This window comes from Strix uralensis, chromosome 4, assembly GCF_047716275.1.
Source record: "Strix uralensis isolate ZFMK-TIS-50842 chromosome 4, bStrUra1, whole genome shotgun sequence".
In the NCBI taxonomy this organism is placed as follows: domain Eukaryota; kingdom Metazoa; phylum Chordata; class Aves; order Strigiformes; family Strigidae; genus Strix; species Strix uralensis.
This window is the reverse complement of record NC_133975.1, coordinates 34,090,381-34,116,430: the sequence shown is the minus strand read 5'-3', so window position 1 is coordinate 34,116,430 and position 26,050 is coordinate 34,090,381. Positions and strand designations below refer to the sequence as shown.

General features: G+C 42.1%; 1 protein-coding gene across 1 annotated transcript; it reads right to left on the bottom strand.

Annotated features, from left to right (window-relative positions):
• Positions 1-249: 249 nt before the first annotated feature.
• On the bottom strand, positions 250-26,050 carry PDGFRL (platelet derived growth factor receptor like). The gene is made up of 7 exons (XM_074864934.1): positions 25,996-26,050; positions 16,624-16,782; positions 15,299-15,593; positions 7,310-7,461; positions 5,585-5,878; positions 5,125-5,264; positions 250-979 (listed from the first exon to the last, which is right to left on the bottom strand). Exons 1-7 carry the CDS (start codon positions 26,048-26,050, stop codon positions 791-793), a joined length of 1,284 nt encoding a protein of 427 aa, XP_074721035.1. The 3' UTR covers positions 250-790.

Genomic DNA, 26,050 nt, shown 5'->3' with positions numbered 1-26,050 from the left:
GTAAACACAACACCATACATCTGTTGAAGAATGAACTCTAAGATACATATTATAAGGTTGTAAGAATGCAACAACATAAGGAAAATGCAACATACCCAACCACTTAAAGTCTCTGGCGATGCCCTCTAGCACCTTAACATATAGTTAGTATTAATCATTCCCAGGAGTGAGAATTTTATTTCTTTGTGTCTTTACACATATATGAAATGAATATACACACACACACACAGATAGGGACACACACATGTACATTTGCATAATGTTCAGAAATTTAATTATTCTTACAAAATAAACATTTGCTATTGGCTAATGCTGTAACAAGTTTTTTTGTTTTTTTGGGTTTTTTTTGTTGTTGTTGTTTTAAACATGTACAGTACTCTAAACTTTAAAATTGCACAGCACCAGAATGAATCCACCTGCCTGGTGGATTGAGGATATTTGATATCCTCTCAGTTCTCACATACACAAAAAGGGCACAAACCATACAGCAGGTTAACCTTATGAAAGAGTTTGAGGAAAAAGACCAAGAGCATCTATTCCTAAATAGAGTAAGCCCTATGCATGTTCAGGCTTAAGCTTTAACGCTTCATAGTTTTATTAACTCACAGCTGACTACTGCTGGGCATAGAGGAACTCTGTTTTGGCCTGTGAAGCTAGTGAAATACGGAATGCATTGACATATGAAGACAGACAGTGATAGAGAAAACTTCATTTAAACATTAATAAAGAAAATAAATGGTTATAATATCAAATAACATACAGTTCATTCTACATCCAGAAGCCTTTCCTATCAATTTAGTTCAACTGTAGTAGCTACTGTGGTTTCTCCTTGTAGGTTCTGAGCTATACAAATGTAGTTTCCAGCATCCCTGGCTTCAAAATCCTCAACAAGAAGAATGCTTTTTGAGATTCTTGTGGTATGTCCAGTTCCTCTGTTTATCAGTCTCCAGAAGTTTTGGATAATCACAGGTCTCTCAGACTGTTTAAAAGAAAAAAAAAAAAAAACCCAACCCATCCACTTAAGAAAAGCCATGATTCTGCAAAGTGTACTTGGTGACACTACCCTATCAAACCCTGAAGCAAGGTCACATAGTAGGAGCCTATATCCAAAAAATCAGCCTTAAGTGAGAAAACTGAAAATGTCTGGCAGTTGCAGCAACATCCCTGCATTAAATATTGACATACCAGTAAGTTATGCCAAATAAGGATAATACTCTTCCACTCTTGTGTATCTTTAGATTAGTGATGGGCTGCCAAAGCTCTGCCTGGAGTACATGAATGAACTCAGCAGCAGTTATGGGCTACTTGCTAAGGTTGCATTTGGGTACTTGATACCCAAATAGGTGCAGTATCTTGGGGGAGATGTCAGGATAGGTGTGTGAGCTTATTTTCAGACTTTCAGCATGTGTCAAAAAAGAAGGGAGCAGTGGCATGAGTTAGTTGACCAAGCTTTACTTAGTTCTCTTTTAGCACAGAGAATAGCTTTAAATTGTGTGTTGCAAACTAATTCCTCCTCCTCCTCTAGTTGCAGAAACACTGCATTAGATAACATACAAGCAAACAGTAACAATTCACTAATGCTTCTAAATTACTCCTCGCATTATGCTTTCCAAACTGTGTAACTTCAAAGCCAAAAATACAAACAAGGATGCTTAGGAAGATGCTTTTTAGATTGTTGTTGTTGTTGTCATAACAGGCTTTTTTTTTTTTTTTTCTATAAGAGAATTCTCTGATGGACTGTTTATCAGGTCACACTCCCTGGCACCTCAGAAGTTTGCAAAGAACTGGGTAAGAGAAACTGGCCCAAAAATTGACTAAGGCAGTCTCCTTCCTTCCAAAATCCATCATGCTAGTCAGCAGCTTTGGTCATGTTGGCTTGTGCTATACCAATAACCAGGATAAAACTGGTAAGAGAGAGAGGTTTCTGCTTGGAAACCATCTCTTCTTGCTTCATGAAATAGATGGATTAGCCATTTACCAATATGAATACTACAAGGCTTAAGCTAATGGTAGCCAAAGGGTAAGTTACACACTTACCTAGAGCCAAAGCTACAATCTTGCACTTGCAAAATGACCAGTACAGAGGAAGCTGCCAGCCTTGAAGCTTAGACCAGCCACAGTGCAGTCAGGGTGCCTAGGAAGTGGCAGGCATTTACAGCTAGCAAGTACTTTTTTGCAAAACTGGTTATCTCACCTAGAAATTCTTAACCTTTTAGAAGGAATCAAGCTACTTAGCAGAGTTCTACCTAGCAGAGCACTACGTCCTCTTCCCAGACTGAAAATCAAGTGCTACCTACAATCAAGTATTACTGCAGACTAAATTTAAACCTGAATTAGTTCTTAAATATAACAAGTGGAACTTCCCTGACCCTACTGAAAGTGAAGGTAAAGGCCCACGTAAGGCAAATGCTCTTTGCATGGCTGGGCTCCTGCTAACCCAGTTTTTCTCAAATTAATTGCTTCTTCTTTGAAGATAGTCCTGGGGAACCACATTAAGGAGTGGATCAGTATGCATTCACAGCAGGTGAATGAGCAAATGCAATTATCAGGGAGTGACAAGGGAAAAAAAAGTGAAAAAAGTAAGAGGGAAAGGTTAGTGACTCCAGAGATGAGATAAGGGTCTCTCCAATGCAATGTACCTAGGAGCAAGCAGGGATTCAAGTGCTGCTTCTGCTCAGGGATCAAGTGGTAGGTGACAGCCCAGGTGCTGGGTAAGGTGGTGGTGGGGAACAAAAACTGTCACTGATCTCCCTCCACTGAAAGCAGCAGCAATGAATGAAAACATCCAGTGAATCTTAGAACTCTGACAGTCCTTTTTTTTGCACAAAAGAAGGTGTATCTGACCAGCATCACCAATGGTCCTCTCTCTTCTCTCTCCACCCCCACCTTTTCCCTTTGCAGTATGTAAATACTTCCTTAATAAACGTTAAGTCTCCAACAAGCATACAGTGCTTCTACTCTGACATTTACTTAATCATTTTGTTGGGGCAGAAACCCAAACACACCTCTTCCCTCCCCATCCCCAGGCACAGCTGGAGCTGAGACTGTTTACTGCAGCGGATAAGCACATCAGCCCTTCCCAGGGCAGATGCAGGCCACAGGCCACAGTCTCTCTCTCAGCCCTCTCGGTGGGTGCACTAAGAGGGTGTAGTCCTCTGCTGAGAGTGCATGGGCCCTGCACTGCAGCCGCAGCATCCACAGCAAACAAGGGAGAAAATATGCATGTGTTTAGCTGGTTATAGTCAGTCAGTGCTAGAGTAGCTGCAGTGCATGTGCTGGTGCTGCATCAGGTGCTGTAAGACCACTGGAAGCCAAGAACAGCCAGCAACAAGGCTTGGGCAGCTGTTCAGCTGTGAAAGATGTAGCCCTAATAAGATACGGAATTTTGGAAGGCCAGGCTGAGTCTAGAATTTAATTTCTTCAATTGTTTGTACTCAGCAATTACCATGAGTTACAAAAGAATTAAAATAGGGGTTTGTATAGCCAGTTACTACAGTCCAATAAACAGATGTTACAAGAAGCTAACAAAAACCCAGAAAAACTTTGTCAAAGTTAACGTGATCAGTGGGAAACAGGCACTTCTCTTCCCCACCCGAGAGAGTGGATAGTTATGAAGACTGTCAAGAGTTAAAGTCCCCCCTTGAAGGACACACACTGCCATTTCTTGACTCAGCTCAGCTGAGACGTAAATTCAGAGGAAGACGTTGGGCATTTAACTCAAACCCCACTATTGCTCAGCAGCTCTCCAAACCTGGAGGCACTTCAGATTTCCCTAGCATTTGACTTTTTACTCCACCAACAGCTGCAAGTTTCCCCACTCATTCAGACATCTGCCCCTTTCCTTCCTAACTTCAAATGGACTCCAGAAACAGGAATTCTTCTGCCAGAGTCTTCCGGTGCTTCATTCAGTAGTTACTCCTCAGATCACCTAATTCATGCTATCAATACCAAGGCCCCTCACCAAATGCGGTTGAGGCTGCCCTCATTTAACAACCAGGACAGGGCAAGGAGGGGAAGTTGGTAATTGCTCACAAACCCTTAGACTTCAATAGTCTCAGCAGGAAAACGTATGACAAACAGCAGGAAGAAAAAAACAACAGTGAGGTAGAGGGGAGCGGGGGAAGTGAAAGAACAAACTAATGTCTAAGAAAGGACTAGAAACCTGGTTCTAAGTGCCCAGTGCCCTCACCAGCAGTTCAAATCCTTTTTGTGCTCACTTGCTCTCTCACTGTTTTCTTCCCCTGAAAATGCACACACCTTCCACAACAGCAGAGTGCTAGTCTCTATCTTCATGGCTACAGCAAACCTCTGGGGTTCAGATTTGAATTTTCTCAAGCCCAGTAAGCACTGAACTCCAATCACTCATTCAAACAATTACCTTTGCCATTAAATTACTTAATTTTATGCCAGCTCAGGGAGACTAGCACTGCTACAAGTACCTTATTAGCAAACTCTGCATTGGCCTTTGACAACCCAGCACCAGGAGGGTTGGCAAATGGAATACAACGCAAACCCTCAGGTCTTAGAGGACCCCTTTCCTCTGGTGAAGGGTTCCATCTTCCAGCGGTCCTTCCTTTGCTCCTAGCCTGCTTCGGATAAACAGCACTAGAGATGATGCTGGGCAGAAGCAGATCTCTGTGCCTCTGGATGAGAGCAAAAATTCAGCTCAGAGATTCTTTGCTGTGATGATTCACGCACCCAAGCCATGGAGATGGAAGGGATATCAAATGCAGAGGTATCAGTGAGGCTTTGTGGCTTGCCCTAGAATGGCTTCCTGATGCTGGCTGGCTTTGACCCTGTCTGAGGCTTTTCTTTGTAAATGCTGCCAGAGGCCAAGTGTCTCTGGAATGGAAACCTGAGGAGGAGTGAGCTCTGCTGAGCTTGATTTTTGCTAGATGGGTAGAGCTCTCCAGCTTCATTCCTGTGCTACTCCTAGACTCTCACAGAAAGATAGGCTGAAGTTCAAAAGGGATGTGCTGCCTCCTCCTGCCAGCACACCTGAGCTAGCAAGAGGCAGACACCACAATCTAAAGAATCTTTACTCCAAATCTAGACACTGACAGGCATTCAAAGCATTGCCTTTATGAAGAACAAACCATTTCAGACAGGGCATGCATCTCTTACCTCTTGCCCTGGGTACTGCCACCTGAAGTTCACATCAACATCTGGCTCCCCAAGGGCTGTACAGATTACATGAACTCTGTCACTTACTTCTGCTCTGTGGGATGATGCCGCAATTGTAGCTGAAGGGGGACCCTTGGGAACTGACAGAAAGACAGCGTTTGGAAGCAAAAAATTAGTTTCTAAAGTTAAATACACTGATAAAACATTAAGAGTCAATTTTTGCCTCAGTTTGCTTAAGACAACATGTAAGTGATGTACACCTGCAGCTTTCCCCTCTACACTGGGAAATTGCTGGAATTTAAACCTACAAAGTTTTATCACATATAGTTTTGATCAAGATTTTAAAACTCAGTGATCACATTACTTATGTTACAAATTATTTTTTTAAAAAAATGTTTTCTATACAATGTCAGCAGAAGAATCAAGTGTCAGTGTAAGCACAGAGAAAACTGCACCTTACCTTCCACATACAGTAGGTGGTACTTTATGGAAATCTGAGGTGCTCCATGTGACTCTGCTTTGCAGTAGACAATACCCTTATGATCAGAAGTAGGGTGCTGGTAGACAAAACCTTTCTTCACATCATAAATAATATCAGTTCCATCTGTTTCAATTTCTTCTGCTGGGAATTCCCTGTGTAGAGTTACTTTTGCTGAAGGAGTAGTAACACGGCATGGAATGACTGCGGGTTTATCTGGGTTCAGGTAGACAATCTCAAAATAACTGGGAGTAGGTACAAAGAGTTCCTCTTTATCTGTGCAGAAGAGTTGATTTGCTATAGTTAGAATAATATTTACATCTTGGTTTAACAGAAAGAACAGAAAGAACATATGACAAGAGAAAATAGCTATGAGCAACATTAAAAATTAACCCAAAGCTTTTTACTTTAAATAAGCACACACAAAAGAAAAAAAAAACCCATCTAATCTGTGAGTATATATTGACATAGCTTGCATTGAAAACATTGAATCAAAAAGAAAAACAAAGTATTCTTCACTGTAATCAGATTTTTTTTAATCTTAACAAAATCTTTGGAATTCCTTTTTAGTAAGTTTCCAAATACTCATCTGGATCTAATTCTGTTCTCTCGCCCACTTTTAAAGGGTAACACACATAAAAAACCCAACACCACTGGTAAGATAAGCACTACTAGAAAGAGATATTCTTTGGACCTACAGCCTTTTTATACATACAATTTTAGGCAAAATGTCTGATGTACTGCCCTAAGCAGCTGAAATACTTAGTGCTTTTAGAATGACAGTTAAAGCGTATTTCCACATTTGGCATGCTGCTTAGAAATATAAAGCCGAAATTCCTCTTTCTAGCACAAGCATTTACATAATAACTTGACTGAAAAGTTTATTCCACCCTTTCTAAAGGAATGTATCCTCAGAACATCAAGCACTTCTGATAAATGGCTTCTGCACACTCTCATGGTCTAATTTAGCTCCAAAACACAATGACAAACAATCCTATCCCAGCATTTTGTACCGAAACATTTTCTAGCCAAGAATGCTTTAGCTCTGATCAGGCAGTGAAGGTTGTTTTACCATTCAGAATGTTTTCCATGAGAAGAACATTTGATTTCAGCTCTGTTGTACCAAGTAGCAGTAAACTGTGCACGGTTACCTACTATGACCATATCCATGCAGTGTTAGGGCTACAGTCAGCCTCAAGCTCTGTGGAACAACACATGTATTTAAGAGCGTTTTGCCACGAAACATGCTATCTATATACACTCTTGGGAGAAACCGTGGCCTTACCAAGATCAGTGAGGTCAAGGTTTTTAAGTTAGTGCAGGAGTCCACACAGTCATCTGAATGCCACAACAAAATGAATCTTCTGCATAGATTTATTTTCTTTATCCAGACACATTTTCAAAAATTAAACGTTTTTTAAATTCATTTTGTAGAATACCCTCAGAATCCATGTTAGTATTTTCAAAGGTATTTGCTTTTCACTGTGTTATGCATTATTTTGGGTACACATTTAACATAATCCATAGGGGAAATGAACTCATAAACCACACTAAGCAAGTAATTTTCTTCTCACCAGCACTGTCTTTATTAACACCTATTAAAAAAAGGTGGAAGGAAAATCTTGACAGTGAAATCGCTGATGTAGCTTTATTCCTGTCTTACAAGCAAATATATTTCCATTAATAATCCCCCAGTCAGTTAATTACCTGTGAAAAAGATGTATGTTGAACCTGTTTTAGTTTCATCCTTCCTGCATTTGTTACCGTTGCACAGCTGAAGCCAGCAGCTATATTCACCTGTGTCAGCTGCAGTGGAGTTTGCGAGGATCAGCTGACCGTACCTGTCAAGCTGCTTTATACTGGGGAGAAGAAAAACAAAAGGCACAGACAAACACAGATGTATTTCCTTGCACATTTCTGTTAGCTCACTTCTACTTTTGATTTTTTTTATTCCTACTCTGCAACTGACCCACCTTTCACTTTCAGAGCTATGTGGCAACTTCCCCTTTTGCTCCAGCAAAGGCCTGCTTACATTAGTAGTTTTATTGATTTCAACTACACACAAGCACTTGACAAGCTTTTGTCTTGTACAGTTCATTCTTGGATTCTTTTCGGTCCCCATTTGGAAACTGAACTGGGACTGCTGTAGACAGTATTAAGAGTAGGGTCGTCATAGTGCTCAGGGATATGGTGTAGTTGTGAACTGTCAATGTTAGGTTAACAGTTGGACTAGATAATCTTCAAGGTCTTTTCCAACCTAGATGATTCTGTGATTCTGTGACTCTGTATGTTCACCTATGTTTTGTCTCAGTTTGTTTATGTATATCCCGTATTTTCATGCTCCAAGTCAACCCCCATGCACCTCAGTCCTTTTTTGATACCATTGACTTCAGCTGTAGCACTACTTCAATAGTATGTAACAAATACTTCAGGAGTAGTAAATAGCAGCTACTTGAAGAATAGCTTGTTTGCTGATTTATGCCTGCTTTCAGTGTGAGGGCTTTCCCATCTTTAACATACCGGTCCTGGTTTCCACTTGCGAACACCATCATAAAGAGCTTCTGTCTCAACTTGGATTTGTTCTGCAAGTAAATCCTTTTTCATTGCCTACTCCTCTGTCCTAAGCCACCTCACTGGCATCCTCTCACTGGATTTTCCTCGTCACCCCTTGGCTATTTCAGAGCACGACCCTGAGAACTGCCGGAGGTGTGCTGGCAGTGTCATCACGTAACTACACAAAATTCAGCCTGTGTGATTATTTCAGAGACTTAATTTGCTTTTTGCTCCTTCTCCAGGATTTCCCACATATATCTCTCAGTGGACCAAAATTTGTAAATGTGTAAATATTTGTAAGTGTGTAGATACTGACAGTGTTTCTAAGGGTCAAAGGTCCTATCTCTGAAATTTAGAAGCCACAATCTCATCTTGCTCTTTTTTATTTTAAAGCTTGCTTTCCTGGCTCTTTCTTGCAGACAGATGGTATTACAGTTGGCAGCGTTGGCTGTGTTACCTTTGGATGGATTGCAAAAGCAATGATCCAACAGTACCAGTTCTTAGGGAACCCCATCAGGACAGCCGTGTGTGGCAGTACTGATGCACCCACCCCACTGCTGCTCTGACTCTTGTTTTCAACCACCTGCCTTTACATGGTAGCACAGCCAGGTCACAAAGGTTTCCTGCTTTACTTTGCAAGACATCAAGTTACAGGGTCATTGCTGTTGTAACCAAGTCAGGAGAGGTTTTTCCAGTTTTAGACATTTGATAGCGAACTCCTTTTCAGTGTTTCAAATGGGGTCTGGACAAATACGCAGTGTGCATGAAGTCTGAACAGCTCCCATGCTCTTATTCAACTGTGGGTTCTCTGAGGATTTATTATCCTTGTAGTTCTTCTTCTTAATGTGGCAGTTATTCTGTAAGGCAGATGCCTGACCAAATCATTTATTTCTGAGATTAATATGCTTTGAAGAAGTTCTTATCCTCTAAAACACCTTGTCACTGTGTAACAGTGGTACCACAGACATGCCTGACTGCACTGCATGTTCTAAATGCTCTGTTTTGCTCATGTCTCCATCACAGGCAACCCCCCACTAACTGCTCAAACAGAGAGGCCACTGCTTTCAGCTACACGCACTTCCCCAAATTTCTGACTCCCTAGGTGTTCTGCTAGCAGTTTGCACTACTACCAGTAATCATGAGCAACGGTTCATGTAACCCAACATTCAGCCTCCAGCCAGGGCCAGTAGCTTAGGAATTAAAACCACACCGAGAACTGAGAATTACCTTCTCCATTAAAGCCCTCAGACACCACTAGTACACTCATCCACCACTGGGCAGTTTTGAGGCCTAAGGAAACAGGCAAATTGTGTTTCCTACCTGCTAAATGCGCTTGTCCTACACAACCTCATCTGATTCCACTCTTTGGAATTATGTAATTATGGAGTAGTAGCATTTTCATTTTTAATATATACACTAGCTTACATTATAAATTATCTCCAGTTTTTGGATGACCTTTGAGAGATTCCTATTTGTGCAAGAGATCCTGTTGTGTATCATACCCAACAGGAAGAGAAATCCAAAACATGTCCTAGTCTTTATTATTATTATTACTTAGTTTCACAGTTCACATTTCATAGGCTACATGACTACATCAGCATAAAATGTTTTGCAAGTATCCAGTACTAAATGTCAGCATTACAGAGAAACCATTATGCCAGAACATTTTTGCCTCCAACTGTTAATGGAGACACTAAACTACAGCTCGAAATCCCAACAGACAGAAAAATAAGGTCAGACTTAATTAATTATTGTACAGTGTGTTCTACTTAACTGAGAACAAGCTATCCAATAATCAATGGAAATAGCCTAGCGAGGTAGTCACCCACAAACATGCACTAACAGAACCTGGCAACCACCAGTGGAAGTATTGAAATTTGTGACATAACCATATTAAGCAGACAAAACAGGCCATATAAAGTAAATTATAAATGGTAAATCCTGCAACTGACCAATATTTCCAGGATACCTTTTATTTCATTAGTATTCTGGGTGCTGGGAAATCTGACTCAAAAGCCAAAACTTTGCTGTGCTCTACATATCACGAAGTAAAAATGTTGTATATACAAACATTTCAAGACTGTTTAAGGAAACTAGAAAACTACTCCAAAATCTTATTCCATACATTCATCTTATGACGCTTTAGTTATTTGAAGTTCAAAAGATCTCTGACAGAAAAACCACGTCAAGTTTAGAAGCTAAAAATAAAAAGATATAAAAAGACAAAAAGATAGTGTACACAGCATCACTCAAAGAGCATCTAGCAAACTCCTCTCAAGCAGCTGCACTCATATTGACAAAAGAGAGCTTATCTCAAATACAAGCTCACTAGGAGAGGAACATAACGTCTTACTGTTTAACACAAGAAAAAAATCCCTAGCTTTCAGACTTCAGAGCACATGGAACAAAATGAGATTCAGTTATACACATGAGCACAACCAATGTCCCACTAAGCCAGCCCGAGCCTGCATTCACTGAAAGCAGTCTAATTTTGCCCTCTACAACATAGTCTCCTCAATACTTGTGAGAGTGCTCCCGACCACACACCCCCCACACACACAAATGTGCATGTGATGCATGTCCAGCTCTTTGCCCCAGCTTCTTCCACTGGAGCAGTTCCATTTCACATGAGTTTATTTATCAGATGAAGTTCTGTGATAAATACAGCTGGTCTTTGGCAAGTGAGAGATCCATACTCCAAGTCAGGCAGAGCAGAGACTATGCAAAGTTAGACTGCCTTCATCTAGAGCAGCTTTCTGCTATAAAGCATAACAAAGGGAAAACGTGCTTGCGCTTATTTTCCTTTCATCCGTTTCAGTTTTTATCCTTCTCTTTATCCTGCAGATCCAGTTTCTGGGTGAGCCTACAGTCATTAATTTGTTATGCACAGTCTTACAAAACAGCAGTCCAGCCCTTCTGTTTTGGAGGTGCATGAGCTACCTCTGACCATTAACACCACCATGACTTTTGGGCAGTTTGGTGAGTACATAAAATTTTCAGACAAAAATTTATCTGCAGGGTGTATTTATGCTGCACAAGGCAAGAGAGCATTACAGATAATAAGCTAGTCCTGAAGCAAGCTGGCGTGTGTCCTTAATTCGGGAGCCAAGTTTGCTTGATTCTAGCTTTCTCCCCAGAGTTGCATTGCATGCTACAGTCTCTAAAGCTAAGTAAATCATTTCAGTGTGTACTGTTATTTACTCCAGTTAGTACAGTGGAAAGAGAATTTCTTCTCTGGCTCAACAAGAAACAGTCAAAGAAAGAGACATCCTTCTCCTTTCACTCAGAGTCTTTCCCTGCCCCTACATGATAATTTTAGGTCTGTAGCTGTTAATGTTTGCTATTAAAAACTGAGACTCTCTTGTATAGCAAGCAAAAATATTTCATTTACCAGGTCATAAAGTATACCTACAAAGACAAACTCAAAGAAAGCATAGCCACTAATGCTACTGAAATGGCTTTTCTAATTATAATCTCTTCCTTAGAAAAGTCATATTGTCTTCCAGGCTGCTGTATTCTCCTTACCATATGGGCAAGTTAAAAACATGATAAGCATAGCATGGAGACAAAACATCTGGCTTTTATCCCTCCTTTTTGCAACCACCCATAGGAAATACATTACGTGGATGATAAATTTAACTAGTTGCAAACCAAAACACCCTCTTCTCCCAGAACTACAGATGGGAAACAGAACAGAGTGGGCATCTTCAGTGTCAGCCCTGGAGCTCTGCTGTTAACAAACCCTCCAACCAGCTGAGCTACAAATGCCCTCACACCATCCTGAACCTTAAGGTCTCTTCTGCCTCCTGTAATTGCAATTCTGTTAGATACCAGGATCCTTAAAGCCTCCTCTTGTCACAGCTAGAGTTAGAGGATGTTAGCAGTTCCCAGGAGATGTAAAACACCTTGCTTATCGTTAAAATTCCCACCAGACCAGCTGAATTTGTATATCCCTCCCATTATTTAAAGAAAATACAGGAATTGAGCATCTGCTGCTGTAGGAACGTACAAATGAACAAAAGAATGGTAGTCATTAGTCCCCAGCAATCGCATGGGCCTCATCATCACTGCCCCATCCCACTTACCCAGTGGCAACCCACTCCTTCACTTCCCATTACCTCCTCAGACCCCAACCACTTCCCCCCGATGCTGCCGACAACTCTGGTTTGCACCAGTGCCCCAACTCCAGCACGGAAATCTAAGGTAAAAAAGCCCAGCCCAGTTAATTAGCTTAGGTTTCACTCCACACCTCAGTAATTACGGGATTACCTTATACTTGGTCTTTAAGCACTCGAAAAATGTTAGAATATACTGGACATATATCTATCTAGATGATTAGACAATTTTTGCTGTAGGTTATTTGCTAATAATTTTTCTGATTTCCCCCCCGTTTGCCCTATATTCAGCAATTTGTTTTAAAATAATGAGTGCAATATATTCATAAAATTTAAAAATTTCTCTACTGTAGTTGGTGCTTGGTGCATGGTCTTTTGTCTGCCACGAGGAAGATCTAAGCTCCTCTTGAGAGATGATTAGCATTTTCTGCTGCCAGTTCACTTACAAACACTACCAACTGAGCTAACTAAATAACATGCTATCTTAATGCTATTTCCAGTTAAATTCAATCAAAGTTTTCTAAAACTATGGAATATAGATTTTATATTTCACATTCTATAAAGCAGACTTTGTTTCATATGCATCTATTAGCAATAAAGCAAAAATCTTGAGATAATTACCAAAATGCTAGAAATGTGATGAAATATAACTGTACAACATTTTGTGGTCAATGTTTCCATAACTATGCTGTGACTCTGAAGTGTGCTACTAATCTACATTTTCAATTTCTCAAGTTAATTATAGGATCTTCTGCTTACATTTAAAATTGTTGACTCAGTCTAACTCAGCCTTACTGTTTCAATAACTTATTTCAAAATAATTTTTCTAAAGCAAAGATCATCGTATTTCAACACAGACCCTTAAATATAAGCCTAACATACTTCTAAAAGAAAATAACTACTTAGGCAAGTTATATCCACCCAGTCAAAATGTGTTATAGCATTTATTTTGTGTGACATTATTAACTTTTGTTATATAGTTAAAATATTACCAATACTGTGAACTTGAATGAGAACAGAAAGGTAAATTGTTGAGGCAACAGAATCCCAAACTACTTCAAACTACAAAATGCCAAACTACACAATTAGGAAATGCCTATCTTTTTTCTCCCCAAACTACCTTAAATTCTTGTATTCTTGTATGTTGTCCCATGTGCATCACTACAAAATTACTTAATTTTGCAAGAGAGGAATAGACAGTCAAACAAATCATGAAGCAACATTCAGATTCCTCTCCAAAAACTGTGAATACTTGCCTTGCCTTCTTCAATGCCAGATGCTAATACTCAGAAAACATGACCTGGAGGTCTACAGGACCAAATCATGCCAGCAACCTATTTGCAAATGCACAAAACATTAACATACACTTGAAAACCACCACCACCACACACACACATGCTCCTTGTTGATATGATTTTGCTTTGGCTTGCTGGAAGGCCAGGTCTGTACTGCGGCTCATAAACGCCACCTACTGGAATAAATCCAGATAAAACATTATTTCTTGCAAAAGAAAAAAGCCATAGTTGTTTAAATCGACCACAAGATCTTTTGAGAGATGTTGCTGCGATAAACCCTCAGCAGAAATAGACTTGCTGCTGTAACTTACTATGACAGAAGCCTTGCACTACCTACAAAGGTTTATTCAGCCAGTGTAGTTCTTGAATACCTTAGCCATCAGGGGACAAGCAAATAAACACTCAGAGAAGAACTGGCTCACAAATTTCAGAAGGATATGCTAGAAATCACAGTCTGTAACTGCCAATTGTTGACGCTCCTCTTTGAAAAGAGAAGTGGAAAGAAGAATATATCTGAAAAATTAATTAACTGGGAGTGATCTTAAGGTAGCATCATACCTGTAAATAAGTGAAATGGATCATAAAGATTCAGACAACCTCGGTTATTTACAGAGAGCATACATGCTTGTACTTAATTTAGGAACAAAAGGACAATAGGAGTTGATACCTTTGCTCATACCTCTGTGCCTCTCTCACCTAATAATCACGACAAGCTCCTTACAGCTCTTTCCTAGGACATCGTTCAATGCTCCACAGTCTCCTCACTACTTGTCTCAGATACATAAACCTCCATAAAACAGTCAGTGAAAACAAACACTACTCATGGCAAAAAGATGCCTGTGGAAGACATCCTTAAGCTCCTTATATGTGCCTCCTCTTTCAAATACAAAACTAAATTACTACATTTAATCTACATTTGGCTATGTGTACTATCCTCAAAAAGTGGGAAGGCAAACAAATACAGTTTTGGAGATGTTTAGAGCAACAGGACACTCACCTGGAGGGTGGGGCAGAGAAAGGGAGAAAATCCTCAGTCCCTCTTCCTGTTAACCAACTATTTATGCAGTTTCCATTAAAATGTCACTAGATGAAAGAAAAAGCCTTCCTAAACCCAAGGTGACTATCCTCAGCATTAAACTCTGCCACACCACGAACACTGCAATTCCCTTTTGCACACAAAGGTTAACTTTGACTGAAAAAGTAAAGACTACTCTTATTTTTTCTTTAGCATGGTGGTTGGTGTATTTTTTTGCTAGTTCAGTGATGGGGTTTGAGCCTCTTTGGGAAATTAATTTTAGTGTCTCAAGTGGTAGCTACATTAGCAACCAGTACAGCCCACCAGGAGCAGGTCTCCGTAGAGTTGGTAGTGAGCACCTGACATCCACACTCACACATTTTGAGAGTTTTACTTTGGACTAGCTCTAATGTGGTTCCCTGTTAGTGGCTGGAGCACACTGGTGTCCTGCTGGACCACATCTTCTATTTTAGACTCATCTTAAGGAAATCCAGTTCACATGCTACAAGACTACTCCACAGTGCAAATCACAGGGCAGTAACTGGTGCTGACTGAAAGATGCTCATCCTTTTTTGTTGACATTAGAAACTACTAGGTGGAACAGCCTGATTGTAAAAATGTAAACAAGCAAACAAAAAAACCAATGGTGTTGAAAGTGGTAGGAAAAACAAGTTCTGGATTTTTTTTTTTTTCCCCCCAAAAATGAAAAATAGCTTACCTGAGTCTGGAGTCTTTAAAGGTGTCTAAGTATGAAGGATAGTTCCAAGTAACATTACTCCCCTTACATCGCAGTTCTAGGCTTTGTCCTGCAGAGAGGCTTAAAGTGGCAGCTAGTTTCTGGAAACGACCTTTATCCATCACCTGTGTCAGTATGGACTGGGACTTTAAAGAGGAGTCAGCAGATTCTCTCTCCTTCATTTTGGGGGTCTTGGGTTTTACTTTTTTGTTAACATGCTTAATTTTGTTTTCCCCAGGTTCTTTTGGACGCTTACCCTTCGAAGGCTGTCCAATAACTAGTAAAATAAAAGGTGGAAATGTTACTGATTAGAAAAAGGTTATATAGTCCTTTCGCAAAAAAATCCCCTTCCTTATTATCACAGAGAATAACTAAAGTTTTGTTCTTCCTATAAGGGATTCATAAAAATGAATAAGGGTTAATTTCCATAAGTTTTTGAAGTCTCTGGCATGACCCATTTTCATGGGGAAAAAGGAAGAAAAGAGAGCTTTCAACAACATGTGGAAAATCTATACTTACAGTTCACATAAACAGACAAGTATGTAAGGTATGAGTACTTTACAAATGGGAAGGGAAAGAAATACAGCATTTCTATCTCCAGTTACTTTTGTCATTTCTACCTCATGTCATTGCCATTTAGTACACAATGCTACACAAGTTCCCCATCCTGGTAGGGATGTCACACACGCATCGATTCTGCATAACCTTTTCACACATCTTGTTCCCATAAGGGACCCATGAAGAAAAACTGGCAAGTGTGGAACTTCATGACAATTTATAAAACAGTGATGCAGTTTTCTTCTTTTACAGTAAGTACTGTGAAAATACAAATGGCACTTAAGTCACTTGAAGGTAGTATTTAATTCATCACTTCTCTGTAACAGCCATTCATTTTGACAGTCCAGATGAAAACAGAACTTTATTTAGAGGCAAACAGTAAGAGGTTTCATTAGTTGCTAGAGACAACAGGGATACCCAGATCCCTTTAAAAACAAAGCAAAGAAAATGGAAGGGAAAAAGAAAAGTGAGGTGTCTCAAATCTAAAAAAAAAAATAAATTAAAAAATCAAGACATTCTTGCTTTAACTGACAGCAGGAAGCATAGATCTTTTGTGAGACGAGCCTAAAACTGCTGTCCCCAGACATCAAAAACTCCACTAACTGTGCCTGACAACTAATTCACATTGAACACAGCTTTTCCACATGAAAATGCTTGGGTATTTTATTGTACAAATCAAGCAACAAGTTCCCTCTGGAATTAAAAATAGCCTTGCTGTATACTGAGTTAACATGAAATAAAACTGGTACTGGCTGCAGTATGAAGAGCAGCACTTTCAGACTCCTGCCACTGATGGCTCCCGTGACGCTCCTCATACCCCAGCTGGACACCTTGCACTGCTTCAGCCTTCCACTTTTCTAAGTCCAGCCTGATGTACGCCACATCTCTTTCAAATGGCACAGAGCCTTCTGAGTACAAATTTAAAAACCAGAAAATTCAATTGGAACACAAGAAAACATTTTTTTACTGTGACACTGGTCAAGCACTGGCACAAATTGCCCAGAGAGATTGTGGAGTATCCATCCATGGAGATATTCAACACCCAACTGGACACAGTCCTAGGCAGCCTGCTCTAGGTGACCCTGTTTGAGCATGGGATTAGACTGGATAATCCCAAGAGGTCTCTTTCAACCTCAGCCATTCTGTGACTCTGTGATCTCAGCACGCAGAGTAAGGCTACCTGTGTAGGAGCATTTGCTTTCTGGTCTCACACCAACTGGAAAATAAACTGGAAAACAGCAATGCTGTTGTCATCTTAGTTTTCCCAATGCATTTTGAACTCTTTTGGACTCTTACGTAATAAGAATAATTCTTCTGAGGGGCACACATCCAGTTACTAAGGTATACCCCTCCCCTGCCAAACAAACATTTTTCCCAATTCTACATTATAAGCATTGGTGAAGTTGATCGCAAAGATGCCTCACCAACTTAAAATGAGACACAAATTGAAGTGATCAAATAGAAATGCCTTCCAAAGATCATGACATAAAGAGTAACATTTTATAGTTTCTGGAAGGGAGAGTGAAACAAATACTTATGCTTTTTCCAATTTTTCTTCACACCTGTGATGCCACTGGCCATGCAAAATTGACAAACTTGGGGGAATGATGATAACAAAGGAGAATTTCGTAGGAGTGGTTGCTGCCTCCTGTGGAAGACCATGCAGTAGGGTTTTTCTAGCTAATCAGAGCACATTACCCTAGTGAGTGACACAGCGCATGTATTACAGGGACAAACAGGTCGTGTAGGAGCACTTTTTCCCTGCATTACCTTAGAAAGGCTACAGTGAGTTAGGCCAAATGTCTACCTAGCCAACACCTTCACACTGACTCCACCCAGTGTCAGCTGTCAACCAGAGAACAGGACAACCATCTCTGCTCCTTTGATACTATTCTCCTAGCTTCCAAGAACCTTTAGTTCAAGGGATCTGTGAACCACAGTTGCCATTGTTTTTGTCCTTGGTGAATTCTTCCTTCATTAATTTGTCTGGTCAATTTTCAAAACTACACAAATTATACATAAATATTAGATGCCTCCTAGTTTTTGTATTAAGTGAATAATCCATTGTTTCTCCAACAACATTCTCTGCAGCACTGGTACTTTTACAGAACTTAAGCGTCCTTCAAACATAGCCTTTCTGGACTGACAAGTCTTACTCTATTTAATCGCTCCTTGTAAAGAATATGCATCTTAAACAGTTCAGTTACATCACATTTGGGTAATGGAAAGAAGACAAAAGCAGACTGTACACCAGGTTCAAGATGTGGTCAAATCACAGTTGTACATATTAGTGGTGTCTTCTTTCCTGTCTAAATAGCTCATTACTTTTCAAGAAAGCAATATTAAGAGTTGGTTTTCTCTAGAATAATCAAATGTAACTCCAAGATCACTTTCCTAAGTAGGAGTTATTGGCCAGAAATTCCTAAGCAGAAACCCATCAATGTGTATATGAATGTGTTACTTTGCATCTACCAACATAAAATTTCAAGTCCTATTTTCACTGCCCAGTGTTTCAAAATGGAGAAATTCTTCTGCAACTCTTTATTGACAGTCTTGTTTTCTTTTAGCAGATTTATAAATATGCTGAAAAGCATGTACCTTACAAGATCCCTGTGAAATTCAACTGGATAAAAACAATTCTGTGCCCACATCGCAAAAACTGAGGATTAACAATTTGTTTTCTATTAGTTATTACACCACGAGAGGTCTTCCCTTGTCTCACAGCACCACTGTTCCCATGAAGTCTTTAACAGGCTTATCAAAAGCCTCTGGGAACCTAATCAACTCACCTATGCCCACACCCTTATAAAGTCCTTTGGAGAACTTCAGCAGATCTGCAAAACAAAACACACTTCTGAAGTGGGGAAAAAAAAAAAAAAAAGGCAGCCATACAAAAGCATACTGATTCTACTGTAATTCATTCCTATCTAATGGCGAGTTCAATTTGCAGAATAGAGATCTGGCTTTGTGCCTATACCTCCCTCAAAAATCTTAAAATGTCGGCATATTTCCATTTCCCTGGGAAAGAGTAGTTATGTGATAGGTCATGCATCCGAGCTAAGACTTCAGCAATTTCAGATTCAAATTTCTTTTAAGTCTCAGGTGTATATCATCAAATCATGGCACTTAAACACTGCAGAGAAGGACTTGGGGGTATTAGTGGATGGAAAACTGACTATGAGCCAGCAATGTGCACTCGCAGCCCAGAAACCCAACTGTATCCTGGGCTACATCAAGAAAAGTGTGCCCAGCAGGTCTAGGAAGGTGATTCTCCCCCTCTACTCTGCTCTCCTGACACCCCACCTGCAGTACTGTGTCCAGCTCTGGGACCCCCAACATAAGAAGGACATGGAGCTGCTGGAGCAGGTCCATAGAGGCCATGAAGATGATCAGGGGGCTGGAGCACCTCCCCTATGAGGACAGACTGAGAGAGTTGGGGTTGTTCAGCTAAGAGAAGAGAAGGCTCCCAGGAGACACTACAGCAGCCTTCCAGTACTTAAAGGGGGCTACAGGAAAGATGGGGAGGGACTCTTTATCAGGGGGTGTAGTGATAGGATGAGGGGTAATGGTTTTAAACTGGAAGAGGGCAGATTTAGATTAGATATAAGGAAGAAATTCTTTACTGTGAAGGTGGTGAGACACTGGAACAGGTTGCCCAGAGAGGTTGTGGCTGCCCCCTCCCTGGAAGTGTTCAAGGCCAGGTTGGACGGGGCTTTGAGCAACCTGGTCTAGTGGAAGGTGTCCCTGCCCCTGGCAGGGGGGTTGGAACTAGATGGTCTTTAGGGTCCCTTCCAACCCAAACCATTCTGTGATTCCATGTGCTGGCGTGTGACACGGAGAGATGGCCAAAAAATTTCTAAGACTGGTAGGAATGGGGGATAAGAAAGAACACCTACAGAAAGTGAAACTTGAAAATTAAAAACTTAATTATTTGTGTGACCCATGTTCACTCTGGAGGTGCTTCGGGAGGTTTTGATGGAAAATGGTGACATGATAAACATATCAGAAACTCTGAGTGCAGTATCCTACTGAGCACGGTAATAGATTTTTCTGTATAACAGATTCCACTTCTTTTGATGCAGCCCAGGATGCAGTTGGCTTTCTGGGCTGCAAACACATGTTGAGCTTCTCATCAACCAACACCCCCAAGTCCTTCTCTGCAGGGCTCTCAATTGACTCTTTGCCCAACCTGTATTTGTGCTTGGGATTGCCCCAGCCCATGTGCAGGACCTTGCACTTGGCCTTGTTGAACTTCATGAGGTTTGCACGGACCCACCTCTCAAGCCTGTCCAGGTCTCTTCCCTCCAGCGTGTCGACCGCACCACACAGCTTGGTGTCATTGGCAAACTTGCTGAGGGTGCACTCCATCCCACTGTCCATGTCACCAACAAAGATGTTAAACAGCCCTGGTCCCAACACCGACCTCTGAGGAACATCACTTGTCACTGCTCTCCACTTGGACATCGAGCCATTGACTTCAACTCTTTGAGTGTGACTGTCCAGCCAATTCCTTATCCACTGAGTGGTCCATCCATCAAATCCATGTCTGTCCAATTTAGAGACAAGGATGTCATGCAGGGACAGTGTCAAATCAGGTAGGTGATGTCAGTTGCTCTTCCCTTATCCACCAGCACTGTAACCCATTGTAGAAGGCCACCAGATTTGTCAGGCACAATTTGCCCTTAGTGACGCAATGCTGGCTGTCACAAATCACCTCTTTATTTTCCATGTGCCTTAGCACAGTTTCCAGGAGGATCTGCTCCATGATCTTACCGGGCACAGAGGTGAGACTAACAGGCCTGTAGTTCCCCGGGTCTTCCTTTTTTCCCTTTTTAAAAATGGGGGTTATGTTTCCCCTTTCCTGGTCCATGGGAACTTCACTGGACTGCCATGACTTCTCAAATATGGTGGACATTGGCTTAATCACTTTGTCTGTCAGTTTCCTCAGGACCCGCAGATGCATCTCATCGAGTCCCATGGACTTGTTCCTTAGATGGTCTCGAACCTGATCTTCTCCTACAGTGGCTGGTTCTTCATTCTCCCAGTCCCTGCCTTTGCCTTCTGCAACCTGGGCAGTGTAGCTGGAACACTTGCCAGTGAAGACCGAGGCAAAAAAGGTGTTGAGTACCTCAGCCTTCTCCATGTCCCAGGTAACCAGGTCTCCCATTTCCTTCTGGAGAGGGCCCACATTTGCCATAATCTTCCTTTTATCACCAATGTACTTATAGAAGCTTTTCCTGTTGCCCTTGATGTCCCTGGCCAGATTTAATTCTATCAGGGCTTTGGCCTTCCTAACCTGATCCCTGGTTAGGGATCAGACAATTTCTCTGTATGTCTCCCAGATTACCTGTCCTTGCTTCCACCATCTGTAGGCTTCCTTTCTGCATTTGCGTTTGTCCAGGAGCTCCTTGTTCATCCATGCAGGCCTCCTGGTATTTTTGCCTGGCTTCCTCTTCGTTGGGATGCATTGCTCCTGAGCTTGGAGGAGGTGATCCTTGAATATTAACCAGTTTTCTTGGGCCCCTCTTCCCCCCAGGGCCTTATCCCATGCTACTCTGCCAAGCAGATCCCTGAACAGGCCAAAGTCTGCTCCCCTGAAGTCCAGAGCAGCGAGCTTGCTGTGCACCCTCCTCACTGCCCTAAGGATCTTGAACTCCACCATTTCATGGTCACTGCAGCCAAGGCTGCCCTTGAGCTTCACACTCCCCACCAGCTCCTCCTTGTAGGTGAGAACAAGGTCCATCATAGCACCTCTCCTTGTTGGCTCCCCTATCACTTGGAGAAGGACATTATCATCCACACATTCCAGGAACCTCCAGAATTGCTTGTGCCCTGCTGTGCTGTCCCTCCAACAGGTACTGGGGTGGTTGAAGCCCCCCATGGGGACCAGGGCTTGTGAACATGAAGCTGCTCCTATCTGTCTATAGAGGGCCTCATCAGCTCCTGGTTGGGTGGCCTGTAGCAGACCCTCAACTATAATGTCTCCTGTCCCTGTGTTTCCTTTAATCCTGACCCATAATCTCTTGGTTGGCTCCTCATCCATCCCATCCCCAGGCAGAGCTCCATGCACTCCAGCTGATCACTGCCATAGAGGTCACCCCCCCCCCCCATCTCCCTCACCTGTCCTTCCTAAAGGGCCTGTATCCTTCCATTCTAACACTCCAGCCATAGGAGCCATCCCACCACGTCTCTGTGATGCCAGTAAGATCATAGCCCTCAGGCATGCACACATCTCTAGCTCCTCTTGTTTATTCATCATCATCAGAAGAAAAGGATTTATGGCTGGTTTTATCCCTTTTGCAAGCTGCTTCCTCAAACTCTTTTCGTCTGCCTTATTCTGATTTTTATATTTAACCCATATGTGAGTTAATGAGCCTCCTCATCTTATGCAATCCCCCCTTCCAAAATTAAATGCATCAGTTGTTTCTTTGGCTTTTATTATTCCTGCAAGAATATTAAAACTACAGTCTGGCTGTTCTAAAGCAACATCTGAATCCAATCAGCTGAGTACTGCTTCGAATCAAGTCAAGAAGTGCTGCTTTTCTCAGGGGTTCTCTGAGTAGTGGCTCTAAGAAGTCATCATTTGTAGCATCTAAACAATTGCACTTGGTGTCACATCCCAACATGTGTGATCCAACCTATGAGAGTATAAGTAATTCTTCCTTTTGCTTTTTTATCCAGTCCTTGCCACCCCTCTGATTTTCTTTAACAGAGCAGTCATACTCTCCATCACGTTGGGTGGTCAGTAACCAGGTTGTTTTTCCTCCACAGGGTTGGTATTTCAGTCCAGATGTCTTTTACTGACAAAACCCACCAGGAATCAGATTTAACACTAAAGCTTTCTTTAACAGATACTGCCACTTCTCCCTCGGGTTGAGGTACTCCATCCTTCCTGTGTAGTTTGTGCCCTAGTATTAGAAGGTCCCACTGACAGTTATGATAAGCCTTTTGGATAAGCATTTGTATTTCAAACCAGCCACTCCAGTTCCCTGTTGCACTTTCCAGATTTGTCTGTGGAAGCACACACCCTTTGGTCCAGCCACCCTTTTCGCCCTATTGAAACAGGACAATTTGTTCAAACTACTCTCTGCCATTTCCACTATGTTCTGACAACCTCAATCCTGACATTTGTTCGAAGGCACACAGATCTTACCACCTCACTCCAAGGAAACACGTCATCCCAAACTGTGTTCTCTTCCACACCTGACACTCTGCCTTTAAGAAACTTTTAAAGACTCCCCTATGAAAGCTTTTCAATTTTAAGTGCCAGAAGCCTGGTTTTGATTTTCTCTAGATTAAGTTTTTCCTCTGCACAAGCTCCATCTGTTCCATGTAGTTCCCAGTGAGTCTGAACACTTTCCTCCTATACCACACTCCCAGCTACACAGTAAGACTCCTGTGTGTCTGACCTTGTATTTCCCTGCAGGTGACAGCAGGGGCATTTTGGGAAACATGATCGTAGGAGCTTTTATGCTCCTACACAGAAAACCTAGTTCTGCCTCTCTGCTGCACCTCCCCAAGAGCTGAGTTTCCAAGCAAGCCATCACCACGCTCCTCCCTAACACTTCCTCTAAGTCTGTCCAGGTATCTACTGACACCACCACTTCAGCACCTCATAATCCTGCCTTCTCTCATCGCTGAATCAAGTACCTGTATGCCCAATAACTAAATTAACTGGTACAGTAGCCTATCACCTAAGACAAAGAGGACACACAATCAAATCCCTTCAGGAACACAGAACCCACCAGAGAGATTCCTCTATTTCCTTTCCCAAACTGCAAGACTTTCCCAGGGAACGGAACAAACTCAACTAGCCCATTTATGCATGTACATGAATATGCCACGTTTGGGATACTTTACCATCTCACTAGATTTATGCACAGAGCCCTCACTGTTTTAATCCAGCAATAGCACTTCTTATTAAAAAAATAATAAAATTAAGACTTAGTAGAAAAATATTGAGAAAACTCTTTTCTACCTCTGATCAGCTCCTAGTGTCACTTCTAAGATGCACTGTACTAATTTTCTCTGCAACAGTACATTCAGGGTCCCTACTAACTCATTCTGTCAAAGTAGGAGACTATGCACCAACGTGTCACAGAAATACATCACAGAGCACTTTTGCTCCTAGGTCACAGTATTTGTCTCATGTTACACACACAATCCCCAAATGAGTGTTAGTCACATAATGCTAAAAAACATCCATCCAGTTTTGATTTGAGACATCACCAGTTTTGACTTCAGATATCTGCATGCACATTCCACTGGTTTCATAGCTGCACAGGTTACAACTCGAGAAGGCCCCTGATCTTCAAGTGTCCACCCAGAGAACTTCAGAAGCAGAGAATGCGCAAGGTCTCCCACAAGGACAGCGGAATTGTGTTCACTGCCCACCAGATGTACCCATTCCATGAGGCAGGCCCCAGCATCAGAGACCTTTCAACTCTCATTAATACTGATTAACTCTTCCTTGAAAAAAAAATAATAAATCAAGTGTAAGGTTACCATAAAGAATAATTTTTAACCACCAGGACTAAGATGAGAGAGCAGAGTCATTGTGATCACAACTGATGTAACAAACCAGGTTGGACACATCTCTATTTCTGGTACTTCAAATGAAAATTCCATCATCTGAACACTCACACGGACAATACAGGGTGGCACATCAATGCCCATACGGACAATCTGGAGGGACATATTTCACTGTTCATAAACTAAGCGAAATTAGGAAGCCTATTTTGAAATCACAGTGTCTACATTAGGACTTATACCTCTAGCTTTAGATAAGGAACTGTCATTAAATACACCAGCTTACTTTCTCCCATAGCTAAGCTTCTGGATGACATAGCGTGAAGCACCAAGTCACACCTCAGTATAAACTAGACAAACTGACAAAAACATAGGCCTGGGAAATCTTTTGCCCAAGTTACAACTCATTTCTCATTCTGCTTTTATTGTCTATTTCTCAAATAGAAAACACTTTTCTTGACGTGGTAATGTACACCCACAGACCGAATCTTTCAGCACAAATGCTCTCCCACACTACAGCAGTCCAGAGTGCAATTCCTTTGCACGTAGTCATAAGAAAAACTGGACTGGAAAGGACTTCTAGAAGTCCCTTCTCACCCCCCTTCAGTTGCTCAGAACCTTGTCCTGTTGAGCTCTGACTATCCCAAAGACTGGAAACTCTACAGTCTCCCCTGACAACTTCATTCACTGCTTAACAGCTCTCGGGGTGAAGGATTTTTTATGTTCTTTCAAGAATTTTTCCTTACGACCTCCTTGGGCCACTTGTGGTAGCTGCCTCTTTGCCTTTCACCACACACCTCAGAACCTGCCTCCGATTTCTCTATAAACCCTTCTATGGACTACATAGGCCTTGTTCCCCAAGCCCTCCGTGGTGAAAAGGAAAGGAATTTTTTTTGTTGTTTCTTCTGAATAAGTTTTAGTAAGTTTATTCAGATTTTGCAAGAGGGAAACAGCCTCTCTTTAGCCTAGCTAAAGTCTATGTAAGTCAAGGATTGGTTACGAATGTGCCTTCCCAGTCAAAAACTTGCCTCTTCCCCCACCAAGGCTTCATCACAAGCTGAAAAAGAGTTACGAGTAAAGTTTGGTCCTCTCTACAAACGAAAAACCGTGCACAAATTTTTTTTTTTTTTTTTTTTTTTAAACCCGAGCACCTCGTCCAGCCGCGGCATGACGATTTAAGCGCGGACTTAAACGTCGATCCTAAAGAGAAACGGCGCCAGGGGGGCAGCTGGTGTTGCCACAAACGTCTCTCCCCAAAACCCCAGCACGGACTGAAACCACATCTTCGGTTCCCGACGGCTTGCTGGCCCCAGACCAAGAGCGCAACCCGCCTTCCCAGCGGGACGGGAGCCCAGCGGGACGGGAGCCCCGCCGTCGCCCCCGAGATGGCTCCCGGCCGTTCCCCGGGGGCTGTCATGGCGGGGGGCGACAGGCTGCCGCGGGCACCCACCTCAGCTTCGCGGGGCAGGGGCGGCCCCGCTGAGGGCGACGGAGGCAGCCCGGCAATAAGGGAAGCCCGAGGCGGCTCGCAAAGGGGGGGGGGGGAACCCGGCGGGGCGGCGGAGTCGAGGGTGGGGGGGGTCGCGGCTCACCGTGTGGCAGCGTTTCCTGCAGCAGCAGCAGGCTGAGGAGCACCCAGAGCCGCAT

What these genes read in the sequence shown, in the direction of transcription:
- PDGFRL (XM_074864934.1), bottom strand. Translation starts at nt 26,050, where the DNA reads ATGCGGCTCTGGGTGCTCCTCAGCCTGCTGCTGCTGCAGGAAACGCTG. An exon ending in GCAGGAAACGCTGCCACACG is followed by an intron (nt 16,783 to 25,995) that starts GTGAGCCGCGAC and finishes ATTTGTACTCAG; the next exon opens with AAGGCTCTGTGCCATTTGAA. An exon ending in AACATACATCTTTTTCACAG is followed by an intron (nt 5,879 to 7,309) that starts GTAATTAACTGA and finishes TCTTCTGCACAG; the next exon opens with ATAAAGAGGAACTCTTTGTA.